Here is an 11,866-nt window from a genome sequence, read left to right as displayed (position 1 = left end):
TAGACAATTGCATAAGGGAAACACCACGAGTCAACTAGCGGACGACATTAGTTGGGTCATACCTTTGGCATGGTTAGGCCGTTAGTCACGTACTGTCACCTCTGACGTGGGCCGTTTCGCTATGGTTAGCGTTGTGCCTATCATGAATTTTTGGAAGTTGAGAATATTAGAGAAGTCCCGCTCAGCATGGATCCTTCTATATCTAGGAGTCATTGTAGCTGAGCGGGATGGAGATCCCTTAGAGGGTATTCGACTTGCAAAGGGACGTAGAATAGGGCGACGGCCCGACCGGCCGGGTTCACCCAGATAAATCAATGATGTTGTCCGAAGTTTCATACATTTCAAAACTTCACATGTTCAAAGGTCTATCTTCCAAATCTTCACCGCTTGCCTCGAGGTTTCGCTTCTAACTCTTCACTAGCTAGCTCCATGCATGTTCTTCGTCTTAAAATTCACCTTATGAGAATTTTTTGGCTCCTTGGATCTCTGACGCTATTGTTAGTTCAATCCATTAGAATGGTAGATAGATAATATTCCAACATTTTTTTTAAAAAAAAAAGAGAGACCCAAGGGAATTGGGAGGTTATAATTAGACTATAACATACGTAAATATTATCTATACATTTTTCTAAAAATTATTCTATTTCAGAAATAATTAAAAATTAAAATGATTTATATTATGGCATGGCAGAAGAAGAATAGATATATGATATTATAATAATATTAAATATTCTTTAGTTAGATGAGATAAGTCTATCCATAATATCATTATATTACATAATTATAAAATTTAATATTATTTATTTATTCTTCAAGTCCTTATATTAAATCTCTAAATTATTGAGCCAAATCAACTCGATTCAATTAGACTCTGTTGATGGATATATATTAGTACCGTAGGCAAATCTAATTTAAATCTATTATCAAATATAGCAAAACATCCACCCAACTAATATGATCAAATCCGATAATCTTCATAACTCTTTTAGGAGCATTATTACACCAATAACAATGACCACTAAACTAATTACTCAGACATTTTTCAGTTAGATTTAAATTTAATTTTTATAAACTAATAACTCTTTAATCATAGTTATCTAAATAAAAGTTTTAAATAAAAGTCTGATTATCCTACTCATCTATATATATATGACTAACCCATGGACATCTCTTATTAAAATTATATATATTTTTTAAATTATCATTTCTTTTACATGAGAATTAAAAATAAGATTTGAATAAAATCTCATCTCTAAATCTTAAATTTTAAACTTAAAAAAAATTAAAAATATTGATCAATTTACCACATCAGTAGGTGTTCATGGGTCATCCATATATAGATGAGTAGGGTAGTTGGATATTATTTATATATATTATTTAAACAATATATTGCTTATTTTTTTCATGGTTTAATTTTTTATTATGTTTGATTAATAATCCAAAATTTTATAAACTTGTTTAATTTTAAAAAATTTGCATTTATTTTTATATTATTATATATAGTGATTGAATGACATAATTAACACTAAGTGATATGACTTTAGTGAGCATTTAAACATTATTATCTTAACAGTAGTTTGATGGTTAAGTTTAAGCTTGTTTTTTAATTAGCCTTCTTTAAAAAAACAAGAAGGAATAAGGGTTTCAAAGGAGACAATTAATATTAATGGCTCACAAGTAGGAAGGAACTTCACTAAATTCCCTATATATATATATATATATATATATATATATATATATATATATTTATTTATTTATTTATTTATGTGAAAGGAGGAAGGAACTTTACTAGATTCCCAAATAATCATGCATGGATATATATAAGGAGTAAGGAACTTCATTAGTTACCTAAAAATCATGCATATATATATAATATAATATAATATAATATAATATAAATTTTATATATATATATATACATACACATGCATACTCATCTATAAATATAATATAATTGTGATTTGGCCTTTATACTACAAACTTTGAAACTTTGTCAACCATGTTGTTCAGCTTGACCTCCTCCATCTGGCCTCAGCCACATGGCACCGCCACCACCACCACCACCGGACTCCTCGGTGCTGCCGCTGCCCTCCTCTTGGCCGTCTATCTCTTCTCGATTCTCCGACAACGGGGCAAACGGCTTCCCCCAGGCCCGACCCCCTGGCCCCTCGTGGGCAGCCTCATCCCGTTGCTTCGGCACCGGCCTCACTTCCGGTGGGTCATGGACAAGGCGAACGGCAAGGACATCACTTGCATACAACTGGCGCGCACCCACGTCATCGTCGTCAACTCGCCGGAGCTGGCGTGCGAGTTTCTCAAGAGGCACGACGCCAACTTCGCGTCGCGGCCACACACCGTGCTCACCGAGTACACCAGCCGCAACTTCCTCACGGTGGCCTTCAGCCCGCTGGGTCCGCAGTGGAAGAAGATGCGGCGCGTGATCGCGTCCGAGGTGCTGAGCAACGCGAGGATGCGCTGGCTGGAGGCGGCGCGGGCCGAGGAGGCCGACCACCTCACTCGATACGTGCGCAACCTGTCCTTGGCCGGATCCGGAGCCGGAGGCGTCGTCGACATTCAGCTGGCGACGAGGTACTACAGCGGGAACGTGATCAGGCGGCTGATCTTCGGGGCGAGGCACTTCGGGGCCGGCGGCCCGCACCAAGGCCCCGGCGTGGAGGAGGTGGAACACGTGGAGGCGTCGTTCACCATGCTGTCGATGCTCTACTCCTTTTGCCCGTCGGACTTCGTGCCATGGCTGAGGTGCCTGGATTTGGAAGGCCATCAGAGGATGTCCAAGCAGGCGACGAGCACCATCTACAAGCTCCATGATCCGATCATCGACGAAAGGATCGAGAAGTGGAGGAGCGGAGAAAAGAAGGAGGTGGAAGACCTTCTCGACGTCATGATCTCCCTCAAGGACGACTCCGGCAAGCCGGTGCTCAGCATTGACGAAATTAAAGCTCAATGCGCAGTAAGTAGTGGTACAATATATATAGTAAATTAAATGTGATCGTCATTTTATAAAATTAATTATTACTTTTTTATTAATTATATTGCAGGAGTTCATGTATGCCGGTATCGACAATACCTCAAACACAACAGAGTGGCTGTTGGCACACTTGCTGGAACAACCTGACATGATGCGAAAAGCCGTCGAGGAGTTGGATCGGGTGGTGGGCAAGAAACGGTTAGTAGTCGAATCCGACTTTGCTCAACTCCCCTATGTGAAGGCATGCACTCGTGAGGCCCTCCGTCTCCACTCGCCCGCACCCTTCAACCTCCCTCACGTCGCCATCGACGACGCCGTCGTTTCCAACTACTTCATCCCCAAGGGGAGCATGGTGTTGTTGGGTCGAGCTGCACTTGGGCTCAATCCCAAGGTCTGGGATGATCCGACCCGGTTCTACCCGGACCGACACTTGATGGATGGACAGCAAGAGGTGGAGCTAGCAGAGCCAAGTCTCCGAATGATATCGTTTACCACCGGGCGTCGACAGTGCATGGGAGCTCTACTTGGGACGATGATGACCTACATGTTGGTCGGAAGGGTGCTTCAAGCGTTCGAGTGGAGCTTACCCGCCGGCGAGACCAGCATCGACTTCTCAGAGGAAAGGATGAGCCTCTTCATGGCCAAACCTCTAAAGCTTTCCGCAAAGATTCGGTTGCCGGATTTGTTAGAGAAACTATGAGCAAATTTAGACAAAAGAAGAAGTTCATTAACCTAGAAAAGAAGAATAAGAAGAAGACGACGAGGACGACGACGAAGATTAAGAAGAAAACAAAAAAAAGAAAATAAATTGAAGGACAAAATAAAACTATGATCCATGAACTCAAATGTGATGTAGTACTGTAAGTTCCCTTTAAATTTCTTGATCATCGCATATTTTGCAATTTGGATCAAGAACTATCTTATCAAATTATTTGATTAATGCATCTACAATAAAATAAATTCATCTTTTGGAAATCACCATTGATTTGATTTTAAATTTGGTTTCTGCCAAATTTTTTTAACATATACATATATATATATATACACAATTAATGCGAGACTTGCAGGTATATATCCGTTAATTACCCCGCAAGGTGTTAATTTCTTGTTGCCGGCGCCATGAGGAATTTCTTCTTTCCAGTCGAGTTTGCTGTCAAGAACGCAAGCTTGAATTCTAAAATAAAAGTAAAGAGGTTAAGTTAAAGTATATATAATATATGTAATAATGTTTATAGCTAAAATCAGAGACCGTTTGATTATTGAATCAAATATTTCAATTTTGAATCGAGTTGAACCAACTTGGTTTGATTCATGATGGAAGAGATTTTGGCAAAACGGAAGAGATGAAAAGATTCGTCTTGTGAAGATGAATCGAACAAGACTGATTTGGATCAAATCGAAGATCGTTTGATTAGTAAACTAAGCGAACCAAGAATAAATCTAGTTCACTAGGTGACCCAGTTCGGTTTAATATGATTAGGTTTTGTTTTCTTTGGTTCCTTTGGGTTTTTCCGGTTCATTGCTACAGAGCCCGCCCGCTTTCTTCTCCTTCACGAAGAAGATCGCGATCTCCCTTTACGGCGCGATTTTACCCCTTCTGCGTTGTTGCCTGCTTCCTTTCTCCCCGCGTCGCCGCCCTGTTCTGTGCGTGTGAGAGGAGCGCCGCCGCTGCCCTCTCCAAGCTTGGGGTGAAGGCGTCGCTTCTCCCTGTGTGTTGCGTCGCCGGAGAACCGCAAGAGGGTGCACGCGCCGCCGTCTCACGTTGCCGTCCGCGCGAGGGAGCAGCTGGAGCGCCCTGTTGCGTCGCCAACAGAGGGTTGAAGGAGCCTCCTGTTCATCAGCTTCTTCCCTTTGTCACCGGAGAAGCGCAAGAGGGTGGAGAACGGCGCTTTTCTCTTCTTCCCCGAGAGCGCGCAAAGGGCTCCTGCAGCTCTTCGTTCCCAACCGCACGGCGCCCGGCGAGCCAGCTTCTTCTCGACGAGCCAGCACCTTCTCCTCTGCTCCGGCCTGTCCAGAGCAAGGGCCGCAGCTCCTTGTTTCTACCGATTGTGGGAGGTGGGGCATGGGTGTGGTGGTCGGACGGCAGTGGCTTGCTTTGGTGACTGATTGTGGTGATTGGTGGCTGAGAAGAGAAATTTGTGTTTTCCTTTTTGTTGTTTGACCAGATTGGTTTTCATTGTCAAACTGTTTGTTACAAGAAGCCACTGCCGATTGGTAGCCAGAGAGGATTTGTTTTCGAAGATGTTATCAGAAGCTCTTCAATGGACGGAAATTGTTTCCGACCACCACAAGTCGTTCTCGGAAGTGATGGTTAAGTTGTCATGTTGTTACTATGATTTATTGTCGCTGGAAGCTTGCAAAGATTCCAGACAATTGTTCCATCAACGTTTGAAAGGTTCTGTTCGTTTGTCCATTATTAGCGGTCAAAGGTTGACCATCGAAATCACATCGGGAATACAATTTCCGATGATAGTTAGAAAGCTCCGGAACGATCGCGATAAACGTTGTTGCGTGGTTTCCGGAATAAGATTTCTCTCGATTCGATCGTCATCGATCATCGGCTAGTACCGAAGATGATGACATAACTCGTGGCTTCCGAAGCCGTCCAGATGGGAGCTTGGCGTGGATCACCAGTAGAGGCGGAACTCAGATGAGGATCGCTCGATTGATTCAATATGGCTCAACATCGTCATCGCGAGGTACACGTTTAGAATAATTTCTTATTCTGCAAATTTTATTTGTGCACGTAGAATAATTGTTATTCAGAAAATTTTAATTTCCTGTTATGCCTTGTATGCTATTATTTCCTGTATTGCATGCGTGTGTGTGATAATAATTAGTTTTAATTATCTGTAAATTTCCGCTGCGCACGTTTACGAAACGTGTAGACACGCGCATTGCACCGGTACGATCCCAACAGATATCTCCATTGGTATGAGACCTTTTAGGGAGAGCCGAAGAACAAAGTTATGAGGGTTTAGGCTCAAAGTGAACAATATTATACCATTGTGGAGATGTGGACATCCTTGGGGACCTAACAAGTGGTATCAGAGCGAGACTGCTTTTCATCGGACTAATCGCCGGAAGAGTCATGATCCAGATCTAACCATGTGGGTTGAACCTTAAACAAAGGAAGTGGGTGCTCCCGTGTTTGAATCAAGAGGACCAGACACCAGACAGGAAGTCCTAGTAGGTCGGGTGGACCGAGGGGCAGGAAATCCTAGTTGCGGCTAGGCAGGAAGTCTTAGTAGGTCGGATGGACCGAGGGGCAGGAAGTCCTAGTTGCGGCTAGGCAGGAAGTCTAGTAGGTCGGGTGGACCGAGGGGCAGGAAGTCCTAGTTGCGGCTAGGCAAGAAGTCCTAGTAGGTCGGGTGGACCGAGGGGCAGGAAGTCCTGGTGGGTCGAGGATTCAGACAGCAAACAGAGGCTTTCCGTTTGAGGGGGGCATGTGGTCCTTCGTTTGAGGGGGAGATTGTTGGGTTGCAAGGGTGTAAACATAGTTCCACATCTAAAGCACATGAAAAAGATCATGAGTTTAAAAGGATGTGGAAGATATCTCCATTGGTATGAGACCTTTTGGAGAGAGCCCAAGAACAAAGCCATGAGGGTTTATGCCCAAAGTGAACAATATCATACCATTGTGGAGATGCGGACATCCTTGGGGACCTAACAATTGGATCACTCATTTATCTCACAAATACAAGACCATACATTATGTATGCTATTAGCGTTGTCTCAAGATTTATGAGCAAACCTAGCCAACTTCATTTTGCTACAGCTAAACATATTCTTAGATATGTCCAAGGAACTAAAAATTATGGAATAATATTTAAAGCTGAGGAAGATAGTAAATTGCATGGTTTTTCTGATAGCGATTGGGTAGGTTCAATAGATGATCGCAAGAGTACATCAGGCTATATTTTCTTCATATGTTCCGACTAAACACCGCGAATGGTTAAGCCACTAGTCAACGAACGGTTTGACTCACGTGAGACTTCACATCTGCTAGCGAAGGGACCTAAGAGTAGACTGAGCGAAAGGATTAGACTAATGTCGGGGAGTCCTAACAAGCCACTCCGATGCTCTCAGTAGAAGGAGATGAAAGTCTTGTAACCTCCTGCTTATTCTCCTGTTGCTGCGTGTCCCTAGGAATATTCACATTTTCCTACCAGCAGGTGATTGGATGTCAAAAGTTCGTACACTGTACAAAAGCAGGACTTAGGACAGAAGTGGTGCTCGAGGCCGAGATAGGGTTCGAGGCGGTACAGTCAAGCTGAGACTTGGGATTCAGACGACTAAGATATGACTTGGGACTGCTTGGCTGAGATGTGACTCAGGACTGCTTGGCCGAGATGTAGCTCGAGACTGCTGGCCGAGATGTGACTCAGGACTGCTTGGTTGACATGTGACTTGTGATTGCTTAGCCGAGATATAGATCGGGACTACTTGACCAAGATGTAGCTTGGGACTTCTTGGCCGAGATGCAGCTCGGGATTGCTTGGCCGAAATATAGCTCGGGGCTGCTTGGTCGAGATGTAGCTCGGGACTGCTAGACCGGGATATGACTTGGGACTTTAGTTAGCTTCTATTCGCAAGGGTTGTGTGTGTGCCAGTAGCCTGCCGCATTAGCGCTGACGCGCTGAGGTCCAGTGCCGGCCTGGGTTATACCTCGAAAGGGCCTAGACACGAGGAAGCTCTAAAGGAAAACAATCCCTCCTTGCCAAAGCAGCTATGCGCCTACAAGAGGGATATTCTATGTTGACTGTTGACTTTTGATTCAACACATCAACTTACCCCTTGCCTACAAGTGTCATGTTGAAGCAGCAGGATTCTGCCACATCAAGAACAAAGCTTATTTCTTGGTCATCAAAAAACAAAATACTGTGGCTATGTCTTCTGCCAAAGCTGAGTATATATCAGCATGTGGAGCGGCATGTGAAATTGTCTAGCGAAGAAGAATTCTCAAGGATATGAAGCAAGAACAATTTGTGCCAACCATACTTTTATGTAATAATATGCCTACTATATTGCAATGACTAAGAATCTTATTTTTCGCTCCCGGAACATAGCTGAGTTGGTTAGACGGAACAGAGTTGTAGAAGAGGGCAAGAGTTCGAAAACAATACCTTCCTCTGTCGTAGTCAACTGCAGCTTCTCAATTTACCTCCTCACAGATAATCATGAGACCGACCGTGTGGGGCTGCTGGCATCTTCACAAAGTCACTTTCAATGAAAAAGTTTCTCTAAAAAATTTAAAGTATTAAATCTCATAAAATTAAAAAAAACTAAAAATTAATTAAAAATATTAATGCACATACATGCAATTAATACACATGTTAAAAATATGCGTGTATTAAATTACAACATCACTTTATCATAGAATTAGCAAGCAAAGAGAAATTGAATTAGCTTACTATAAATAGCAAATATCTTCCCAAGTCATTTTCAATGAAAAAGTTTCTCCAAAAAATTTAAATTATTAAATCTCATAAAATTTAAAAAAATAATTAATTTAAAAAAGTAATACATATACATGCGATTAATACACATGCATGTTAAAAATATGTGTTTGAAAATATGTGTGTACTAAGTCGCGACATCACTTTATCATAGAATTAGCAAGTAAAAGAAAAATTAAATTAGCTTTCTATAAAATTGAAGATCTAGTAGCAGAGATCTTCACAGAGTACTTTCAATGAAAAGTTTCTTTGAAAAATTTAAAGTATTAAATCTCATAAATTAAAAAAATATTAAAAATTAATTTAAAAAATTAATGCACATACATGCAATTAATACACATGCATGTTAAAAATATGCGTGTATAAAAGTCAAATGAATTACGTGGGTTCAAGTGGACAACAATAATTTATTTATAATAATTAATATCATAAATAATAGTGTCACAGATACTATAAATAATCAAAGTGTGTTTGGACTTTTTCTATATAAAATTTTTATATCTATCATTTACCCTACAAACTTTGTATGTTTTTCAGCTTGACGTCCTCCATCTGGCTTCAGCTACATGGCACTGCCACCACCGGACTCCTCGGCGCTGCCGCTGCCGTTGCCCTCCTCTTGGCCGACTACCTCTTATGGATTCTCAGGCGACGGAGCAAACGGCTGCCCCCAGGCCCGACCCCGTGGCCCCTCGTGGGCAGCCTCATCCCGTTGCTCCGGCACCGGCCTCACTTCCGGTGGGTCATCGCTGCGGCGGAAGGCAGGGACATCACTTGCATACGCCTGGCGAGCGCCCACGTCGTCGTCGTCAATTCGCCGGAGCTGGCGCGCGAGTTCCTCAAAAGGCACGACGCCAACTTCGCATCGCGACCGCTCACCGTGGCCACCGAACACTCCAGCCGCAACTTCCTGTCAGTGGTCGTCTGCCCGCTGGGTCCGCAGTGGAAGAAGATGCGGCGCGTGATCGCGTCCGAGGTGCTGAGCAGCGCGAGGCTGCGCTGGCTGGCGGCAGCGCGGGCCGAGGAGGCTGACCACCTCACTAGGTACCTGCGCAACCTGTGCGCCGCCGGAGCCGGAGCCGGAGGCCTCGTCGACATTCGGCTGGCGACGAGGTACTACAGCGGGAACGTGATCAGGCGGATGATCTTCGGGGCGAGGCACTTCGGGGCAGGCGGCCCGCACCAGGGCCCCGGCGAGGAGGAGGTGGAGCACGTGGAGGCGGCGTTCTCGATGCTTTCGATGATATACGCCTTTTGCCCGTCGGACTTCGTGCCGTGGCTGAGGTGCCTGGATTTGGAAGGCCACGAGAGGATGTCCGAGCAGGCGACGAGCACCATCTACAAGTACCATGATCCGATCATCGACGAAAGGATCGAGAAGTGGAGGAGCGGAGAAAAGAAGGAGGTGGAAGACCTTCTCGACGTCATGATCTCCCTCGCCGACGACTCCGGCGAACCGATTCTCAGCAGTGAAGAAATTAAAGCTCAATGCGCGGTTAGTGTTAACGATATATTCGTATTATTATTTATCATGAATAATATATTATTTTAAAGGAAATTAAATTTGAATTATTTTATAGCGCTTTGATCAGGAATTATTAATACAAAAAGAAATCATTTTTAGGGAATTAAAAGATATTGTTTATGACACCAAAATAAAATAGGAAACTTTTACAAACTCTTTCGCTTATATCAATAAAAGAGTTGGGAAAAAATTATTATTTTTCGAATTGAATCATAATTTTAGTTCGATCAATTTTTACAATAACAAGCTAGTAAACTTATATTATTTTGTTCCACGTCTTATTATGATTTCATCATAAATGCCCATATAATATTTTTTATCTTTTCTATCATCCATATATTTATTTTTATAATTCTCATCTTCTATTTCTATTTATGTGCTCATAACATTTTATTACATAAAATATAACAGATTTAATTATATTTTATAAAAATAATTATAAAGTTCTTTTTTAACAAAGAAATAATTACTCTACTTCTACTTCTTCTTCTTCTCAGGAGTTCATCTATGCCGCAGTGGACAATCCCTCAAACACAGCCGAGTGGCTGTTGGCACACTTGCTGGAACAACCTGAGGTCATGCGAAAAGCCGTTGAGGAGTTGGATAGGGTGGTCGGCAAGGAGCGGTTAGTAGTCGAATCCGACTTTGCTCGACTCCCCTACGTGAAGGCATGCGCTCGTGAGGCCCTCCGTCTCCACCCGGTCGCACCCTTCAACCTCCCTCACGTCGCCATCGACGACGCCGTCGTTTCGAACTACTTCATCCCCAAGGGGAGCATGGTGTTGTTGGGTCGATTTGCACTCGGGCGAAATCCCAAGGTCTGGGATGATCCGACCCGATTCGACCCGGACCGACACTTGATGGATGGACACCAAGAGGTGGAGCTAGCAGAGCCGAGTCTCCGAATGATATCGTTTAGCACCGGGCGTCGACAGTGCATGGGAGCTCTACTTGGGACGATGATGACTTACATGTTGGTCGGAAGGGTGCTTCAAGCGTTCGAGTGGAGCTTACCCGCCGGCGAGACCAGCATCGACTTCTCAGAGGAAAGGATGAGCCTCTTCATGGCCAAACCTCTAAAGCTTTCCGCAAAGATTCGATTGCCGGATTTGTTAGAGAAACTATGAGCAAATTTAGACAAAAGAAGAAGTTCATTAACTTAGAAAAGAAGAATAAGAAGAAGACGACGAGGACGACGACGAAGAAGAAGAAAACAAAAAAAAAAGAAAATAAATTGAAGGACAAAATATGAAACTATGATCCATGAACTCAAATGTGATGTAGTACTGTAAGTTCCCTTTAAATTTCTTGATCATCGCATATTTTGCAATTTGGATCAAGAACTATCTTATCAAATTATTTGATTAATGCATCTACAATAAAATAAATCCATCTTTTGGAAATCACCATTGATATTGATCGAGTTCTTACAAAAATTTGATTTTAAATTTGGTTTCTGCCAAATTTTTTTAACATATATATATACACAATTAATGCGAGACTTGCAGGTATATATCCATTAATTACCCCGCAAGGTGTTAATTTCTTGTTGCCGGCGCCATGAGGAATTTCATCTTTCCAGTCGAGTTTGCTGTCAAGAACGCAAGCTTAAATATATATATATATATATATATATATATATATATATATATATATATATATATATAATAATAAAAGTAAAGAGGTTATAGTTAAAGTATAATATATATAATAATGTTTATAAGCTCTAAACCCTTTAATTTTTCTAGTAATTATTCTATGCCAAAATCAGTTTAAAAAATTAGGATGATTTTTTCATTATTGCAGAAAAGAATGGATATGTGATATTAAAATAATATTTAATATTTTTTGGTTATATGAGATAAGTCTATCCATAATATTGTTATATTATAT

At 42.1% G+C, this 11,866-nt stretch overlaps 2 protein-coding genes across 2 annotated transcripts; both read left to right on the top strand.

The window, feature by feature from the left end:
• Positions 1 to 1,999: 1,999 nt before the first annotated feature.
• LOC141826151 (tyrosine N-monooxygenase-like) lies at positions 2,000 to 3,689 on the top strand. The gene is made up of 2 exons (XM_074713399.1): positions 2,000 to 2,971; positions 3,060 to 3,689. Exons 1-2 carry the CDS (start codon positions 2,000 to 2,002, stop codon positions 3,687 to 3,689), a joined length of 1,602 nt encoding a protein of 533 aa, XP_074569500.1.
• Positions 3,690 to 8,974: 5,285 nt separating this feature from the next.
• On the top strand, positions 8,975 to 11,100 carry LOC141826095 (tyrosine N-monooxygenase-like). The gene is made up of 2 exons (XM_074713351.1): positions 8,975 to 9,943; positions 10,471 to 11,100. Exons 1-2 carry the CDS (start codon positions 8,975 to 8,977, stop codon positions 11,098 to 11,100), a joined length of 1,599 nt encoding a protein of 532 aa, XP_074569452.1.
• The last annotated feature ends 766 nt before the right edge of the window (positions 11,101 to 11,866 follow it).

The sequence above is a fragment of the Curcuma longa genome, chromosome 4, assembly GCF_044706935.1.
Source record: "Curcuma longa cultivar G26 ecotype Majalengka, Jawa Barat chromosome 4, ITB_CL_G26_1.1, whole genome shotgun sequence".
Taxonomy (NCBI): Eukaryota; Viridiplantae; Streptophyta; class Magnoliopsida; order Zingiberales; family Zingiberaceae; genus Curcuma; species Curcuma longa.
The sequence above is the reverse complement of the archived record's forward strand: the minus strand, read 5'-3'. Positions and strand labels throughout refer to the sequence as shown.

Excerpts from the sequence above, each read along its gene's own strand:
- LOC141826095 (XM_074713351.1), top strand. The coding sequence starts at position 8,975 with ATGTTTTTCAGCTTGACGTCCTCCATCTGGCTTCAGCTACATGGCACT. Across the intron at positions 9,944-10,470 it reads AAATTAAAGCTCAATGCGCG|GAGTTCATCTATGCCGCAGT; the intron begins GTTAGTGTTAAC and ends TCTTCTTCTCAG.
- LOC141826151 (XM_074713399.1), top strand. The coding sequence starts at position 2,000 with ATGTTGTTCAGCTTGACCTCCTCCATCTGGCCTCAGCCACATGGCACC. Across the intron at positions 2,972-3,059 it reads AAATTAAAGCTCAATGCGCA|GAGTTCATGTATGCCGGTAT; the intron begins GTAAGTAGTGGT and ends ATTATATTGCAG.